This window comes from Pan troglodytes, chromosome 2, assembly GCF_028858775.2.
Source record: "Pan troglodytes isolate AG18354 chromosome 2, NHGRI_mPanTro3-v2.0_pri, whole genome shotgun sequence".
In the NCBI taxonomy this organism is placed as follows: domain Eukaryota; kingdom Metazoa; phylum Chordata; class Mammalia; order Primates; family Hominidae; genus Pan; species Pan troglodytes.
Genome location: NC_086015.1, coordinates 37669181 through 37688209, shown reverse-complemented (window position 1 = coordinate 37688209; position 19029 = coordinate 37669181). Strand labels below are relative to the sequence as shown.

General features: G+C 37.0%; 1 protein-coding gene across 42 annotated transcripts in view; it reads left to right on the top strand.

Annotated features, from left to right (window-relative positions):
• Positions 1-19029, top strand: part of CLASP2 (cytoplasmic linker associated protein 2) — a 221376-nt gene that overhangs the window by 43843 nt on the left and 158504 nt on the right. For 32 of the 42 annotated variants that reach the window (XM_024355363.3, XM_054681601.2, XM_054681602.2 and 29 more), the window contains exon 7: positions 10758-10828. In XM_024355363.3, coding sequence (XP_024211131.1) covers positions 10758-10828 — 71 coding nt within the window. Of the gene's footprint in view, positions 1-10757; positions 10829-14588; positions 15290-19029 lie in introns of those variants that run through there. The other 10 variants (XM_054681634.2, XM_054681632.2, XM_054681628.2 and 7 more) reach the window with 2 other exon arrangements.

Sequence of the window (19029 nt, the reverse complement as noted above, 5' to 3'; positions counted from 1 at the left end):
TCTAGTTTGATTGCACTGTGGTCTGAGAGATAGTTATAATTTCTGTTCTTTTACATTTGCTGAGGAGAGCTTTACTTCCAAGTATGTGGTCAGTTTTGGAATAGGTGTGGTGTTGTGCTGAAAAGAATGTATATTCTGTTGATTTGGGGTGGAGAGTTCTGTAGCTGTCTATTAGGTCCGCTTGGTGCAGAGCTGAGTTCAATTCCTGGGTATCCTTGTTGACTTTCTGTCTCGTTGATCTGTCTAATGTTGACAGTGGGGTGTTAAAGTCTCCCATTATTAATATGTGGGAGTCTAAGTCTCTTTGTAGGTCACTCAGGACTTGCTTTATGAATCTGGGTGCTCCTGTATTGGGTGCATATATATTTAGGATAGTTAGCTCTTCTTGTTGAATTGATCCCTTTACCATTATGTAATGGCCTTCTTTGTCTCTTTTGATCTTTGTTGGTTTAAAGTCTATTTCATCAGAGACTAGGATTGCAACCCCTGCCATTTTTTGTTTTCCGTTTGCTTGGTAGATCTTCCTCCATCCTTTTATTTTGAGCCTATGTGTGTCTCTGCACGTGAGATGGGTTTCCTGAATACAGCACACTGATGGGTCTTGACTCTATCCAATTTGCCAGTCTGTGTCTTTTAATTGGAGCATTTAGTCCATTTACATTTAAAGTTAATATTGTTATGTGTGAATTTGATCCTGTCATTATGATGTTAGCTGGTTATTTTGCTCGTTAGTTGATGCAGTTTCTTCCTAGTCTCGATGGTCTTTACATTTTGGCATGATTTTGCAGTGGCTGGTACTGGTTGTTCCTTTCCATGTTTAGTGCTTCCTTCAGGAGCTCTTTTAGGGCAGGCCTGGTGGTGACAAAAATCTCTCAGCATTTGCTTGTCTGTAAAGTATTTTATTTCTCCTTCACTTATGAAGCTTAGTTTGGCTGGATATGAAATTCTGGGTTGAAAATTCTTTTCTTTAAGAATGTTGAATATTGGCCCCCACTCTCTTCTGGCTTGTAGAGTTTCTGCCGAGACATCCGCTGTTAGTCTGTTGGGCTTCCCTTTGTGGGTAACCCGACCTTTCTCTCTGGCTGCCCTTAACATTTTTTCCTTCATTTCAACCTTGGTGAATCTGACAATTATGTGTCTTGGAGTTGCTTTTCACGAGGAGTATCTTTGTGGTGTTCTCTGTATTTCCTGCATCTGAATGTTGGCCTGCCTTGCTAGATTGGGGAAGTTCTCCTGGATAATATCCTGCAGAGTGTTTTCTAACTTGGTTCCATTCTCCCCGTCACTTTCAGGTACACCAATCAGATGTAGATTTGGTCTTTTCACATAGTCCCATATTTCTTGGAGGCTTTGTTCGTTTCTTTTTATTCTTTTTTCTCTAAACTTCCCTTCTTGCTTCATTTCATTCATTTCATCTTCCATCGCTGATACCCTTTCTTCCAGTTGATCGCATCAGCTCCTGAGGCTTCTGCATTCTTCACAGAGTTCTCGAGCCTTGGCTTTCAGCTCCATCAGCTCCTTCAAGCACTTCTCTGTATTGGTTATTCTAGTTGTACATTCATCTAAATTTTTTTCAAAGTTTTTAACTTCTTTGCCTTTGGTTTGAATTTCCTCCTGTAGCTCATAGTTTGATCGTCTGAAGCCTTCTTCTCTCAACTCGTCAAAGTCATTCTCCATCCAGCTTTGTTCCGTTGCTGGTGAGGAACTGCGTTCCTTTGGAGGAGGAGAGGTGCTCTGCTTTTTAGAGTTTCCAGTTCTTCTGCTCTGTTTTTTCCCCATCTTTGTGGTTTTATCTACTTTTGGTCTTTGATGATGGTGATGTACAGATGGGTTTTTGGTGTGGATGTCCTCTCTGTTTGTTCGTTTTCCTTCTAACAGACAGGACCCTCAGCTGCAGGTCTGTTGGAGTTTGCTAGAGGTCCACTCCAGACCCTGTTTGCCTGGGTATCAGCAGCGGTGACTGCAGAACAGTGGTTTTTCGTGAACCGCGAATGCTGCTGTCTGCTCGTTCCTCTGGAAGTTTTGTCTCAGAGGAGTCCCCGGCCATGTGAGGTGTCAGTCTGCCCTTACTAGGGGGTGCCTCCCAGGTAGGCTGCTCATGGGTCAGGGGTCAGGGACCCACTTGAGGAGGCAGTCTGCCCGTTCTCAGATCTCCAGCTGCCTGCTGGGAGAACCACTGCTCTCTTCAAAGCTGTCAGACAGGGACATTTAAGTCTGCAGAGGTTACTGCTGTCTTTTTGTTTGTCTGTGCCCTGCCCCCAGAGGTGGAGCCTACAGAGGCAGGCAGGCCTCCTTGAGCTGTGGTGGGCTTCACCCAGTTGGAGCTTCCCGGCTGCTTTGTTTACCTAAGCAAGCCTGGGCAGTGGAGGGCGCCCCTCCCCCAGCCTCGCTGCCGCCTTGCAGTTTGATCTCAGACTGCTGTGCTAGCAATCAGCGAGACTCCGTGGGCGTAGGACCCTCCGAGCCAGGTGCAGGATATAATCTCCTGGTGTGCCATTTTTTAAGCCTGTCGGAAAAGCGCAGTATTCAGGTGGGAGTGACCCGATTTTCCAGGTGCCATCTGTCACCCCTTTCTTTGACTAGGAAAGGGAACTCCCTGACCCCTTGCGCTTCCCAAGTGAGGCAATGCCTCGCCCTGCTTTGGCTCGTGCACGGTGCGCTGCACCCGCTGACCTGCGCCCACTGTCTGGCACTCCCTAGTGAGATGAACCTGGTACCTCAGATGGAAATGCAGAAATCACCTGTCTTCTGGGTCTCTCACGCTGGGAGCTGTAGACCAGAGCTGTTCCTATTCGGCCATCTTGGCTCCTCCTTAATCATAGTTTTAAAAAAATTCCTGGTCTGGTAATTCCAACATATCTTCCATAACTGGATCTGGTTCTGTTACTTGCTCTCTCTTTTTTTTGTCTTTTATAATGCCATGTAATTTTTTTTTAATAGTTGGACATGATGTATCAGGTAAAAGGAACTACTTGAAACAGGCCTTTAGTAATGTGTTGGTAAGGTATGGGAGAGGAAGTGTTCTGTAGTCCTGTGAGTAGGTCTCTTTTAGTGAGCCTCTGTCTCTGGATTGTGAACTTCACAAATGTTCCTAAGTGTTTCCCACCCTCCTCTCACTTAGGTGGGACAGAATGGCTAGCTAGAGTGGGCTGGAATCATATATTTCCCTTTTTTTTTTCAGGTGGAAGGGTATAGGAGACTGGAGTTCGGGATTTCCATTTCTCCACGTGGAAAACTAGAGCAGCAGGAGATGGGTATTTTCCTAGGTCAGTTAGGCTCTGATAAAACCCCAGCAGGTTAAGTCTAATTAAATAGTTTCACTTAAGGTCAGACATTGTTAAGGAGAACAGAATACACTCACATATTTCAAAATGGTTCTTTTTCGGTTCTCCCTGCTGGAAACATGATAGGATTTTGCATTGTTACTCACTCTGAAAACCAAGTTGAACTCCTGGAGGTAAAACTCAAAAAGTGTGATCTCCGTCTGCACCACCATGACTGTGTCCCCTGGAGTTTTTAACTCTCAAGAGTTGTCCACTCTGATCCTCCACCAATTTGTTAACTACAGGTCAGGTTTTCCTACCCTGGCACTGGTTTTCACAGAGGTTTCTAATGATGGGTTATGCTCTGGTAAGTTGTGATTCTCTGTTTTCATCTCCCCATCTCTAATTTTTGGTGCAGCAGTTTGCCGTGTGACCTCACTTTTCTTACAGATCTAAGAAGAGTTGTTGATTTTGTAGTTTGTTTAACTTTTTACTTGTTGTTAGGGCAGAGTAGCAACTTTCCAAGCTTCTTACATATGGAAATCAGAGGCGGGAATTACTTTTTTAAAAAATATTTTAAATGTTTATTCAGCTAGGAACTCCATACAGAAAAGTGCACGAATCATTAGTATACAAATCTATAAATTATAGCAAAGTGAATGCGTGCATGTATCCACCACACAGATGAAGTAGAACATTACAACATCCCAGAAGCCACTTCAAATCCTTTTAAATGTTTACCTCTTCTCTTCCTAAAAGTAACCATAATCCTGACTTCTAACACCATAGTTTAGTTTTGCCTGTTTCTGAATTTTATATTAATAGAATCATATACTTTTTTGTGTTTGACTTCTTTCTGTTAAAATTATGTTTTTTACGTGTGTGTGTGTATATATATGTGTGCGTGTATATGTATGTGTGTGCGTGTGTATGTATATATATAGATTCTTTTGGGTTGTTGGATCCAGCTACAGTTCTTTTTGATAGCCTTATAGTTTTCCATTGTATGAATAGACTACGAATCCAAACTATAGATGGATATTTGCATTGTTTTTGGTTTACGGTTTTTATGAGTATGCTGCTAATAACTTTCTTGTATATGCTTTGTAGTATACATACTAATTCATTCTTTTGGAGGCATTTAGTTGATATGGACAGTTTTCCAGAGTGGTTGTATCCCATTTGTATTATCACTGGTACTGTTTGCAAGTTTCCATTATTCTACATATTCACCAATATTTTGTATTGTTAGGCTTATTTTTACTAATTTTAGGTTTTTAGTGGGTGTAGTGTTTCATTGCAGTTGTAACATGCATTTTTCTGATTACAAATAGAGAGAAGCACCATTTAATCTGTTTATCAGCCATTTGGATGTCCTCTTTTGTGGTGTTCTTTTCAGGCCTCTTGCCAATTTTTTTTTTTTAATTGAGTTCTCTTTTTAAAAACTTGATTTGTAGAACTTTTTTATATGTTCTGTATACAAGCCATTGTCAATGCTATATGCTTCAAGTATCTTCTCTCACTCTGTGACTTGCTTTTGTACTTTCTTGGTGATACCTTTTGATGTACATAAGTTCTTAATTTTAATGTAGTTCTTAGTCATTTTCTTTATGAGTAGAAATTTCTGTGCCCCATTTATGAAATCTTTGCTTACCCTAATGTATGAAGACTTTCTTGTATGTAATTGTCTTAACGTTTTATTCACATTTAGATCTATAATCCACTTGGATTTGTTTGTTTGTTTGTTGGCAAATGCAATGATAAAAGACTTCAGGTAAAAATTTTTTTCATGTGGATACTCACTTGACCCAACACCACTTATTGAAAACATCTTTCTTCTTTTCTTATTTTGTTATAAATTAAGTGTGCACATATGTGCTTAGAATTTTTGCATCTATGCTCAAAATGACGACCTATAATTTTCCTTTCTTCTTGATTTATATCTTTTGTTAGTAATGTTACTTGTTAGAGGAAACTCTTTATTTGATTTTCCTCTTATCAGAATTAACTTCATAGGGGTTTTATCATATGCAGGTAGCTAATACTTTAATGTTCTTACTGAAATAGGCCAATGACTTATTACCCCTAGCCATTCTTACCATTTCTCCCTCCTCGAAGTGGGTAGTCACTTGGCAGATGAAGACTCTGAGACCCAGAGCAGTGACAGCTAGTCAGTAAGAGGTTGATGGCTTCCTGACACGCAGTCCATTGTTCTTTCTTCCATGCTGTGCTTGTGTCATTCTCCTTGGTGATGCTTCTTTAGCAGGTAGTAGGCAGTGGAGGACTCTGGGTACGTGAGCTTTGCTTTTCAAACATGCAGAGTGTTTTCTATTCTTGACGCCTATGGCCTCATTATTTTATAGGTAGTATTTCGAATCCTCAAAATAACAACACATATTAAACAGATCTTAAACTTCTGTAAGTTAAAGCGTAGATTAATTTTGGTTTACACCTTTCTTCAGACTGTTGTTCCACTATTTCCCTTTTTCCACTACCATATATTCTCAAGAGTTTATACTGAATATTACATTCATTTGAAACAAGTATTCTTTTGTTATAGTGATCAAATTCTAACTTTAATGTTTAGAAGGCATAGTTTTGATTCTCAAATACTGCTCCCTTTATGGTTTCCAAATTTTCTGTTGGATATAGCCCTCTAAAGTTAAAGTTTGTTTTTGCCCACTCTTAAATTTATATCAGAACCATTCTTCTTTGTTAAAACAACTAAACTTAAGTATGGTTCATAAAGACATTAAGTCAAATAGTTTTTTGTTTTGTTTTGTTTTTTTGAGTTGGAGTCTCGCACTGTCACCCGAGCCGGAGTGCAATGGCACGATCTCAGCTCACTGCAACCTCCATCTTCTGGGTTCAAGCGATTCTCTTGCCTCAGCCTCCCAAGTAGCTGGGATTACAGGCCCCTGCTACCACACCGGGCTAATTTTTTGTACTTTTAGTAGAGACGGGGTTTCACTGTGTTGGCCAGGCTGGTCTCGACCTCCTGACCTTGTGATTTGCCTGCTTCAGCCTCCCAAAGTGCTGGGATTACAGGTGTGGGCCACTGCGCCCAGTGACATCAAATAGTTTTAAAATAATAATTAAACAATTTTTTTCTATCAAATATTTTTTAAAAAGTAAGTTCTGGTGGTATGGTACTAGCATAACAATAGATATAGATCGATGGAACTATACTGAAATAAACTCATATTTTTGGTCTGTTGATTTTTGTCAGAGGTGCCAAGACCATTTAATAGAGCAGGAAAGAATAGTGTTTTCAACAGTGGTGCTTTATAAACTGGATATCCCCAGGCAAAAGAATGAAGTTGCAACTCTTCCTCACTCCACACCCAAAAATTAACTCAAAATGGATCATACAACCAAATGTAAGAGCCAAAATAATAAAACTCTTAGAAAATACTAGGCAATGGTTTCTTAGATACAACACCAAAACACAAGCAACCAATGGAGAAAAATAGATAAATTGGATATCATCAAAATTAAAAACTTATGCTTCAAGGAACGCCATCAAGAAAGTAAAAGAAAACTCATATTATGGGAGTAAATACTTGCAAATCAAATGTCTTTTTTTTTTTTTTGAGATAGTCTCACTCTGTCACCCAGGCTGGAGTGCAGTGACACGATCTCGGCTCACTGCACCCTCCACCTCCCTTCAAGCAATTCTTCTGCCTCAGCCTACTGAGTAGCTGGGATTATAGGTGCACACAACCATACTCAGCTATGTTTTGTATTTTCAGTACAGATGGGGTTTCACCATGTTGGCCAGGGTGGTCTTCAACCTTTGACCTCAAGTGATCCGCCTGCCTCGGCCTCCTAAAGTGCTGGGATTACAGGCATGAGCCACCGTACCTGGCCAAAATCAAATATCTTCTAAGACATGTACCTTGACTGTTATAAGGGGCTCTTTACAACTCAATAGTAAAAGGACAGATAACCCAATTTTTAAAACAGACAAAATATTTGAATTTCTTCAAAAAGAATATACAGATGGCAATAGCACATAAAAAGATGTTTAACACCATTTAACCATGAGGGAAATACAGATCAAAACTATTACACACCCCCAGGATGACGAAAATAAAAACTGATAGACAAATAAAAATGATAGACAATAACAAATATTGATGAGGATGTAGAGCAATTGGAACCCTCATACATTGCCATTGGGAATGTAAAATGGTGCAGCAAGTTTGGAAACAGTTTATAATTCCTCAAAATGTCAAACATAGAATTATCATATAACCTAGTAATTCCATTCCTAGCTGTATATGCAAGTGATATGAAAACATTCCTCACAAAAACCTACACACAGGTGTTCATAACAGCATTATTTATAATAGCCAAAAAATAGAGACACCCCACATCTACATATGTCCATTACTTGGTGAATAGATAAACAAAATGTGGTAAATCCATACGATGGAATATTATTTGGTCACAACAGGGATGACTGATACATCATGCATCAACCTCGAAAACATTCATGAAAGAAGCCAGTCACAAAAGGCCACATATTGTATGATTGCATTTATATGAAATGGCCAGATATGGCAACTCATAGGCTAGATATAGTCTTTAGAGAAAGGAAGTAGATTAGTGTTTGCCTGGGACTGGAGAGATCAGGGTAAATGGGGAATGATTGCTAATGGGTATGTGGTTATTTTTTGGGGTGATGAAAATGTTCTAAAATGGATTATTTGGTTGCACAACTCTGCAGATATACTAAAAATCATTATATTGTACAGTTTGAAGAGGTGAATTGTATGGTATTGAATTCTATCTCAATAATACTGTTATTTTAAAAAGATAAAGTCTGAGATACCTAATTGTCTCTTTCATGTTATACTTGGGATTTACTATTCTTATTCTAAACTTTTAAGTCTGGACTTTGGTTAGGGTTGCTTTTCTAATTCTGTCCTCCTTACCCTATGAGTTAGAACCTTCCTAATACTTTACTGGCCTCTATCCTTATCCTAAGTCAGAACCTTCCTAGAGCTTTGTAGGCCTCCTAAATTGTGTTTATAATCTTTTGGACAATCCAGTCTCTGTTGTATTTTTCTTCCATTGAATTTCCTAATTTCTTCCCCTGAATTACTTAAAATATCTTAGGCTCTTCTTTCTGCTCTTAAATTGTTTATTTCTTCCTTTTTTCACCAAATTATATGTATAATAATCATCTATTATAAATGCGTTTGTTTTTCTAAAATAAGTGTATAGAGTTTAATGATGGGGTTGGAGGGATTCAGTGAGGGCCACGTAGAAAATTATACTGTGTTTGTTGTTTTGTTTGCTTTAAAGATAAGTTAGGAACTTATCCTTTATAAAATTTTGAACAAGTGACTAAAATTTTTTAATAAATACCAAACAAAAGTCAGATGTTAATTTTACTTGAAAGTTGGTAAAGTGAGAATCATTAGAAGGAAAGAGTGACTGAGAAGAGAGAGTAGAACAGTCATAGGAAGAGTGTATAGAGTAACTGAAGAGCTGGCAGCAAGGTTAATGCTGTGAGGCAATCATCTACTCTGTGTGTCTTTCTTAGCCCAACCCAGTCCCAAAAGACCTTTGGGTGATACCTTCTACTCTGGCCCCTTTTTCTTCTTTTCCCCTCCCCCCCCCCCCATATTCGTATTATATTTGCCTACTATTTCATTTGAACCCTCTTCCACTAAAGCTGCTTACATCCAGATTCCTGTCTCCATGTATTATCTGCCTTACCTTAATTCCTTGCCAACCCACTTCTCTTTCTGAGCTTTCTGTCCTAAATTTTTTACTCCTGTTCTTCTAATCTATAGCCAAATGTTATGCCCCTTCATGTCTTGTTCTGCTTTTTCTCAAACAGGTCTCCGAAATCCTCTCCTTTCTTTCTTTCTTTCTTTTTTTTTTTTTTTTTTTGAGACAAAATCTCGCTCTGTCACCCAGGCTGGAGTGTGCAGTGTCAGGATCTCGGCTCACTGCAACTTCTGTCTCCCAGGTTCAAGCGATTCTTGTGCCTCAGCCTCCCTAGTAGCTGGGACTACAAATATGTGCCACCACGCCCAGCTGATTTTTGTATTTTTGGTAGGGATGTGTGTTTTGCCATGTTGGCCAGGCTGGTCTTGAACTCCTGTGCTCAGGTGATCTGCGCTGCTTGGCCTCCCAAAGTGTTGGGATTATAGGCATGAGCCACCACGCCCAGCCTCCTTTCTGAGGTTCCAGCCTCCAATTCCAATGCTTCCTTCTATCTTATGTCCACCTCTTGTGTCTGGGCAACCTGCTTGGTGTCTGTTCAACCCTCCAGAATATACCACTCTGTAGGATAAAGAGACCTGTGTCTTTGAACTGAAATGCTTTCAATATGTAAATAGTTGTATTTGTTGAATTTATTGGAAGTAGGAGGTGATGTTAAGGTTTAGAAATCCTATTATAATGAATTCCTAGGAGATTTCAACTAAAAAAAAATTTTAGTTCTTACTGAAATAAGCCAATAATTTATTTCAAAAAGTATCTGTATCTATAATTTACTGGTAAGAAATGACCACGATGAGGACCAAGGCTTAAGTAAGGTTTTAGGAAATGAAATTTGACACATGTATATGGGTAAGTCAGAGAAGAACATTTGGCAACTAAAGGCAATATGTCAGTGACCCTCCTCTCTTCCCCAATTCTCTAAGTCACAAATTTAAGAATGAATCATAGCACAATATATTGGAAAGGGAAAGAAAAGCAAACTAAAAAAAAAGTGCTGTCAGTTTTATCCCATTTCACTCTGAAGAAAATTTGTATATGAATATAAAAGTATCAGAAAGGATACAGTTAATAAATACATTCTCTGAATGATAGAAATGTGGTTTTTTCTTTGTTCCTATTTATATTTCCTAATTTTCTTTTATAACGAATGTACATTACTTTTGTAATAAATACATTTTTAACTAAGAAAAGTGATAGCAGAAGTGCAGAAAGTGTAATTATCCTGAATATAAAATTAGAAGCACCAGTGGAATTGGTGTTGTATGAAAATAGTCGTGTGAAACAGGGATAGCATCAGATTATCAGTGATATTAGCCATCTCTTTAGTTTTTGATATTTTATATTTTATTGTTTGTATGTTTGCCTTAAGTTACTTTGGCATGATTTTTATGTGCCTTTAAAAGATGTCTTGGTGACTGAGTAGACTTATTATGAGGTTGAAACTAGGATATTTTTGATGGATTTGGAGAAATGATTTTATGATGAAACATGAGAAACTGCTTTGTGTAAAAATTGTCTTTTCACAAACATACCTGCAAATATGTAGAGTCCTACCTATATGTGACTTCTTTCAACTGAAGAGAGATGGGTTTTGTGTCTTCTTTCAGTGAGTTAATTGTGAAAGAGAGTTGTATAGAAAACTAGCTGAATCCCTACAATTGTTTTTTCTAAGGGAATGGTGAAGGAAATTGTTTCTATTTAATCTATATGTTTTAAAAAATCAAACAAACCCAATTTATTCTTTATTCCCAGATTAGAAATGATATTTGCCAAATTTGATGAAGCGCAAAGTTCAGGCGGTATGATTTTGAGTGTCTGCAAAGGTAAGAGTAATTAAGCTCTCAAACACTTCTAAGACTATTTAGCAAAGTTTTAGGCACTAAAATGTATTATATATCACTGATTCAAAAGAGTTGATTTTGTGGCTTGAAAACTTAGTTGAGATATAATAACAAAATATTTACATCCTGCTGATAATTATCTATCCTCTGATTCTTTTGGAGTGAGTGGAAATTTAATAGTGGGTCAGTTGTGTAAAATGATACTGTTCTTTTTTTTTTTTTTTTTTGGTGATACTGCCTTGTTTTTTGTGTCTTCTGGGTTGAGGTATGATGACCCTCTTGCCCTCCATTTTCCATGCATAAAATGTGTTTTTATACCTAGAATAATTGTTTTACTTAGTTGTCTTTAATAGAAATTGTGGGGTTGATGGGTTCCATTATATCTGTGTACAGACTATAATAGATCAAGAGACTATAACTGATCAAGAGACTCATACACAGGAACTTCACTAGCATAATCACCTCAGGCTTAAGTAGAATGAGACCAAGTTGGAATTCAGGGAGGTCTGGAGTTAATATCTGGTATTGATTTGATTTTTGTGGTTCCTCTCCTTTTTGTAAAGTTGATAAATTATGTTTAGCTTTGTTGGGTAGCATTTACCTACACTTGAGACTTTAAATATTAATTAGCCATATATGTAAAGAATATATTCTATTTCCAAAGATAATATAGGTTGCTTTTCCACCTAGTAAAGTAGTTTCATATTAAAGAGAGTGTGGTTAGTTTAGTAATATAAATGATGTTGGAGTAAAAATTTGGTGTGTGAATTTATAGTCAAATAATTGGAAAACTAGTTACTAATATAATTTAGTTACTGTTCTTTGGGTTAAACCAAGACTGAGGATGTGTTGCAGGAAGTCAGATGGAGTAAGTGAGTGTTAGAAAGATTGTGTTTACCCACATCTAAACTTAGTTCCAGAAGCATAAATTGACTTCAGTGCTACCAGTCCTCACCTTGAATGCCAGACAATTCTCACTTCACTTCTCTGAATAGAAAGTGTTTTAAGTATCTTCTCCTTATTTTTCTAGCAGTTACCTCTGTCAATTTCTGTAGAAACCAGAAACAGTAGGAAGAGATTTGATAAGATGCTTGAACTTGTGTGTTTTCATAACATGATCGTTTGTGTATTTCAGACTAAGTTAGTTACAACTCTAAGGAAAAAAGTAGAATACCTATAAAATCTAAGGTATTCATTGCTTGGGTATGGTTTATTTCGAAAGCACTGTTATTCTTGTATTTTGTGACATTATTTCTGTTACCTTCAAAATAGAGCTTTTTTGTTTCTTTAGTTCCCATTACTTTTTCTCTTGTTTATCACTCCATAAACAGGGAGGTTCGGAGTTAGTCTCTGGCATTTATTTTTTTTGAAGAAGACTTCAAAGATTGTTTGCATTGATGATTACAGTCTGAATATTGCAAGTATGGTCAAATGTGAAAGTTAAAGTCATATTGGTCATAATGTTTTTGATGATAATATGCTGTCACTGAAAAATTCCTTAATGAATTAATTAACAAGAGGATGCTAGAAGAAGGAAACCTATTTATCACGTTGGAAAATCCCAGGGCTCAGGCCTCCTCTTCCCTGTTTTTATTCTCTCTTTCTTAGTGATCCAACCCCACTCAAAGGCTTTAAATGATAACTCTTTGCTAATGATTCCCAGTATGTAGGTCTAGCCATCATTCATCTCTCCTTTGGGTTAGGTCTAGACTTGTTAGCCTGTGGCGTTGATGACGTTCCCATTTGGCTGCCTAATAGGCATTTCAAGCTTACTATGTCCAAAAATGAAACCCTGTTATCTTTTCTTGCCCCTCAGATCTGTTCCTTCTCCAGTCTTAGCCATTTTAGTCAGTGGCACCATCATCAGCTCAAGCTAGAAACCTGACTTGATTTCCTATTCTAACTGATCAAACATTTCTACTTCTGAAATACTAACATATCCCAAATTTGCTTATTTTTTCCATCTCCACTGCTAATATCCTCTCTAAATCTCCTTTAGCTTTTGCCTGGACTACTTCTGTAGACTTCTGTTCCATGTTTGCCCCCAGGAATCCATTTGCTACTCAGAAATCATAGGGATCTTCTTAAAATGTAAATTAGATCATGTCACAACAGGAAGAAGATAATGAAATTTCTCCCCTTAAGGAGCCTATAATCTAGTGATGGAGATAGATCATAAACAAGTAAATAAATGGATATACAATGTGGTTACAGTTGGTAATGGAGGAAATATAACTACTCCTTGTTTAATGAGTTTAAATTATTCCTAAATACCCTGCTGCCAAGTGAAAGACCATTAGATGAAAAAATTATTTTCACCAGTTTTAATGAGAAAAATTACGGTGTGTTTCATCCCAGCCCATGATACTTGAGTAGTTTTCCCAGGTAGAAAAATATATCAATTGAATACTGAAAACAAATTTTTATAAGTAACAATTTGAAGGGAAATTGTACATGAAGTAATACCATGGAGTTTAATTCAACTTCTTTATTTCTGCACAATTTTTCCCCACAAAATTTTCAGGCCTTTGTTGATTTCATTTTTATTGCACACTAAAACTAAAACTGTAAATAAAGTGATAGAAACAGGAAAACATTTTAGGACAGAGTAAAGGCTCGGCATGAAATCTTGTGGAAATAGTTCATGCACACAAAGAGCTGTTGAAGATACTACCTTTTCTCTCCCTCACTTGGTGCATTTATGCAAAATAAATTGTTTTGGGTCTGTCCAAAAATGGCACGCAATTCAAATTTGTTCCACCTGATATTCTGTGACCAGAAACTATTATGGTAAACAAAATTTTTTGGTGTGTCTTTGCCTGAAACCATAATAATGACACATCATACATCTTACAGCATATTGATTTAGAGTGTTTCGTGATGAAAAAAATCATTTTACTAAATACAAGAAACCAAAGGATGTGTTGTAAAGGTGATATAACTTTTTTATAGCTAAAAGTTGTCATCTGAACAGTCATTAAGTGAGTTATAGAGTATTTGATGGTTTTTTGAACTCAACTTGTTATATTGTAAAAGTAAGTTAGGCAGAGTCCCTAAATGCAGTAGAATTAGCTCTGCTGTTAGAAGAAAACTGGATTTAAAATCTGTCAGATCGTGACTAGAAGGAGGGAACACCAGCCCTGTAGGAAAGAAAAGACTGAAAGTTGGAGGCCCCCTGCGATTATGGCAGGCTCTGGTGTCGTTATGGAGCTTTCTAGACAGTCTCCTGCACAAACCAAGGATGTAAACACTAACAGTGTTGGTGGCTGTAATTGCAAATCCTTTTCTCTTTCACTGTGAAAAAAACTATGCATAATTCTTATTTGTCGAGTGTGTGTTTAGGACCTAATGCAGTCTTGGCCATGCAATCATTAGTAAAGTATTTTCTGGCTTCTCTGTTTGAAACAGTTGCTAGGAAAAGAATTGTTCTTGGAGGCTGGCAATAAAATAAAACCTGGAAATGAGGCTTTGAAATTACCTTAATATTTGGCTTCTATGAGTCAATAAGATAACTTCCAGTCTAGTGTTGTATATTTTTATAACATACCCTTTGGTGAAAAGCAAAGCAGCTCTTTTCTTTGGTTGATTTTTAAAATGTATCTGTTTGTGATCATGAGCTCCAGGGCCTGCCTTCAGAGCTTGACAATGTGCTGATGGTTGTCAGCTTGGATAGAGGGTGCTCTGCGCCCCTGCAGCTGCGCATTGGCTAGGTTCTGTCTCCACCAGAAGCAAGCTTTGTTCCGTGTGGCCCTGCTGTCCGCGCACAGAGCAGCCTTTGATGGGCTGCCTTTGACGTGATTTGTTTACGGCAGCCAGAAATGCTTCCTGCATAATGAGAGCAGTTAATCATGGAAACTGGGCTATTCCTGTTTATGCACTTCTAGCAATCTTCTGTTGTAAATATTAAAAGGTAACGACAAAAGGATGAAAACCTTTTTAAAAAGGCGCAAATCAGTTAATCCATCAGATCATGTGATTGCTACTGATTACATGGATATCTTTAGGGAAGCAGAAAATGATTGCTGAACACATGCCTTGTGTTTTGATGATTGCATTAAAAGTCCCCCAGCGGGATGGCATTTATTGGCTCTCAGAGCTTTTCTTAGATTAAATTTCAGGCAGCCAGTACAAGGAGAAACATCATAACCTGTATCCAACAGCATATGTGCAGCTAAAGAGTAATCTTAATCAAGTCCTTCTAGGCTGTGCTAAATAAACGAGGGTTTTCAGCAAGACCCCAGACTTTTATTTTGAAGTGGAGTAGCAGCTGTTGGCTATTGCGGTGCAGAGCTGCAGCGAGGCCTGGGTCACACAGTGCTCCGGGTGTCTGCAGGCTGCAGGCCGAGCCCAGTGGCGCAGGCACTGAGCTGTACTTATTTGCTGTGCTATTTGACCTCTTGGTTTCAGAGAGCTCCCTGGACCATCTAATGGCTATGGGAGATGGTGAGTAAGATTTATTTTTCTTCTTTTGCTTCTGTTATACACTTCCTTTTAAGGTGACGATCATTTGCTGTGTAAGAAATATATTTCTCCCTAAAGAATGAAGGACACTTGTGTGTTTATGCGTGTGTGTACACTTGTGTGTACATTTATGCATGTGTGTGCATGTCATTTGACATCTTTTTTCACTTGATGTGTCTGTGTGGGATCTGGCAAGCATGAGGTGACAATTTACCTTGCAACCCAAGCAAGCTTCAGTCTTGGTGGTAGATATGAAGGGATATTGGAAGAAACGTGGAATATGTGCAGAAGCTTAGAGGAAGAACATTGCCTTTGGAGGAATGACAGATTTTGGCAGGAAGATTTGACTAGCTAGCTTGATATCCTTCCTGTTGTATTTGACACAAGTAGAATTCTGTGGAAATAAAATATTTAAAGAAGCAAAATGGCTTGCCATGGGCATTATTTTAATTCATATGATTGTTAATTGTCAGTGTCCCAACATTTTTCTAGAAAATATTTAGCCTTTTAAGATTATGCACAGGGTATAATTTGATTAAAAATTGATTTTGCCTGTGTTTTAGTTTGGTAAGGATAATTTTAAAAACACATTATTTCTATAATGCCTTATTAGGCATTATAGTTCTCCAAAGCACTTTTGTATACTTAATATATATTAACTCCTCAGGTGTGAACAACTCTGTGAAGTGTTCAGAGTGTTTTGATATTTCCATCTTACAGATTGGGAAACTGAGACCTGCTGAGACAATATGTCCCAGATCCAGGCACAGAAAGCAAACCAGTACCAAATCTAGGGTCCCAAATGTGCATTTGGTATTTTCCATTATAACACTTAATACTTGAGCTTTTTTTCTTTTTTCATTACACCTTTTTTTGTTACGAGGCCTAGAGATATACTTTATAATCACATCAACATCACAGATGTGTATGAAGGGAAACCTGAGGTTCCTCAAAAATGTTTTGAGTGTTTTTTTGCCAGGTTCTTAAGGAAGACTGGTCCATATCTGGAGGTTTTAATTCTTAACAGTTTCAGCCTTCCTTTGACTATGTATGTAGTGAACTCTTCTAAGAAGTAATTCCCCTAGGGGCTATGAGAGATAGGATACAAATATATCAAAATGATGGTGTTGGTAGACAGTCATTTGAACTATTATGTACATTTAAATGGAAATCTGATAGAAAATTTGGTTTGGCATATCGTTATGATTTATTCCAAGAATTTATGTAACTATTTTATATGATCTTATGGAAATAAATGAGAAAATAATTTTTCAACTACCAATTTTTAAGACAAAAGCAGGATTAACAAATAAGTTCTCATATACTTAAGGGCATTGCCAAATTTCTTCCTTTTTTAAAAAAAAAAACCAAACCTAATTTGTAGATAACCCTAAATGTTGCATTTGGTGTGGGCCATATCCAGATTTTATTTTATTTCTTAAACATTTTAGGTTCAATGGTTATAGTTTTATATTTACTTAGTTTTTCTTTTTTCAAATAATACATAACATTTGGACTGTTGAGGAATATATTAATTATTTTTTAAAAAGTAACCTCTGACAAAGATCAGAGGGTAACATTTCAGCTAATTCTCTTCTTTAAAAATATATACCTTTATAAAAAATTTAAACAATAAAGATATGTATATAGTGATAGGCTGTCTTGGGATTTATATAGTTCTTAACAGTTTGATATATACTCCTGCGTGTTAGTCTTTGTCACATCCAGTGCACATACACTATACCAGAATCATGTAAACATATAAAACATGAACATATAAAACAAATGGATTATACTGCCCCTACCTGATGTTTTTTGTTTATTTACGAACTTACAAACTTTGTTTATTTACGAATATACAAATGTCATTTCCCTTTCAAAATTCAAACAATGAAGGTAAAGCAAAAATCCCTTCAAAACCACCTTCAAGCCCCGAGCCCAGGTGTAAACAGAGGAGAACACTTTTATTAATATGTAGCATGTCTTTTTCTACCTGTTACTGTGCCTTTACATACATACTAAATATCAAAGTATATGGTTTTGCTTTGACTGTGTTTACGTAAATGATACCATTCTGAATGTAATTTTGCCATTTGCTGTGTTTACTCAATATGGGATGGAGCTTTTTAAAAAAATACCATCATGTGTTATTTCGCATCATTTTTTAAAACGGTTGCATAGTATTCTATAATATGGACATATCATAACCATTTTGTCTTCTATAGAAATTTGTTTACTATATATAATTTTTCTAAATGGTTCTGAAATAAGCACCTTTGTACAAACTACATGTGTTTGTGTATATACACACAGATATATTTCTTAAAATAGTCTGGACGTGGAATTTCTGAATCAAAGTTTTCATTTATTTTAGAATTGTGTTAGATATAGCTAATTTGCTCCAAAAGAGGCTTTACCACATACACTCCCACCAGTAGTGTCTGCTGTCCTACATTCTTTTCAGTTCTGGTTATTATTAAAATTTGTCTATCAGATGGTTGAAAAATATCTCACCCTTTATAAACATCTATGCTTTCTGATAAGATTGATCACCTTCATGTGTTTGGTTATTTATATTTCCTCTGACAAAGGAACTTTGTCAGCATTGTAGCCAACTTTTTGGTTGGTTGACCTTTTTTGTGGTTATTTATACTTGCTTTTTATATATTCCAGTTATTAATCTATTATCTATTGAATATGTTATGTAAGCTTAACTTCAAGACCATGTGAAAGATTTCATTAGCAGTTTTATTTCTAGGCAAACTTGGGTTTGTGAAGCACTGTAATGGCTTTCACTTATGAATTGAGGGTGGGTTTGGGGGGCTTTTCAATTTAGTTGTCCTCACCCTTACCCATGAGTATTAAATCAAGTAGTCAGATAATCATGCAGTAGCTCTGGGCAATCAAACCAGATAGAGTTAAAAACCTGTAGGATTATTATGTGGTGCTGAGCCCTGCAGTCTGCCTCAAAAAGCAGGCAAGAGGAATTTGGCCTTTTGTTGTTATGCTGCAGAGTGGCTGGAAAGAAATAAGGTTTTGTTGTAAATAGATTCTTTCTAAACTTTTAACATTTCAGCACAGTCTATTATTCCAAAAATGAGTCTTTAAAAATATATATAAAAGTGATGATATAACCATGGCTTTCTAGAGACCAGCCTTCTGGGACTACACCAAACTAATATATAACTTGGTATGTGTGTGTGTGTGTATATATATATATATATATATATATATCTTGATTTACAATTGTTTATAGAACAATAGCAATAAATTAGTACTAAATAGATCTCTCTTCTTCCATGCTGTTGAATATTCTTTGTGATACACTGGGATTGGGTAATTTAAATTAATGAAAGAAAGCAACCATTTGACTTACTGGCAAGAAGGCTAACTTTTCTTGTAGGGACATTGATAGAGGGAAAAGAAGTCTATAAGGTGAAAAAGTAAATTACAAGAGACAGAAGATTGGGCATTAGCAGTAATACAGGCAGTAAGTAGCAGGCACTAAGATTGAAAATAGACAATGACTAAAATAAAGCCACCCTATGGTACCTTCCTGCTGTAGCCATTGAAGGTGTTGTACAACCATCCTGTGTTTTAGGTCTGTGTTAAGGGCATCTAAGTGCATATACTGTACCTTTGAATAAATAGTGTCCTTCTAAGGCAGTCTCATTTAACGGGTGCAGGGGGTTGGGCACCAATAGTAACATATCCTCAAACCC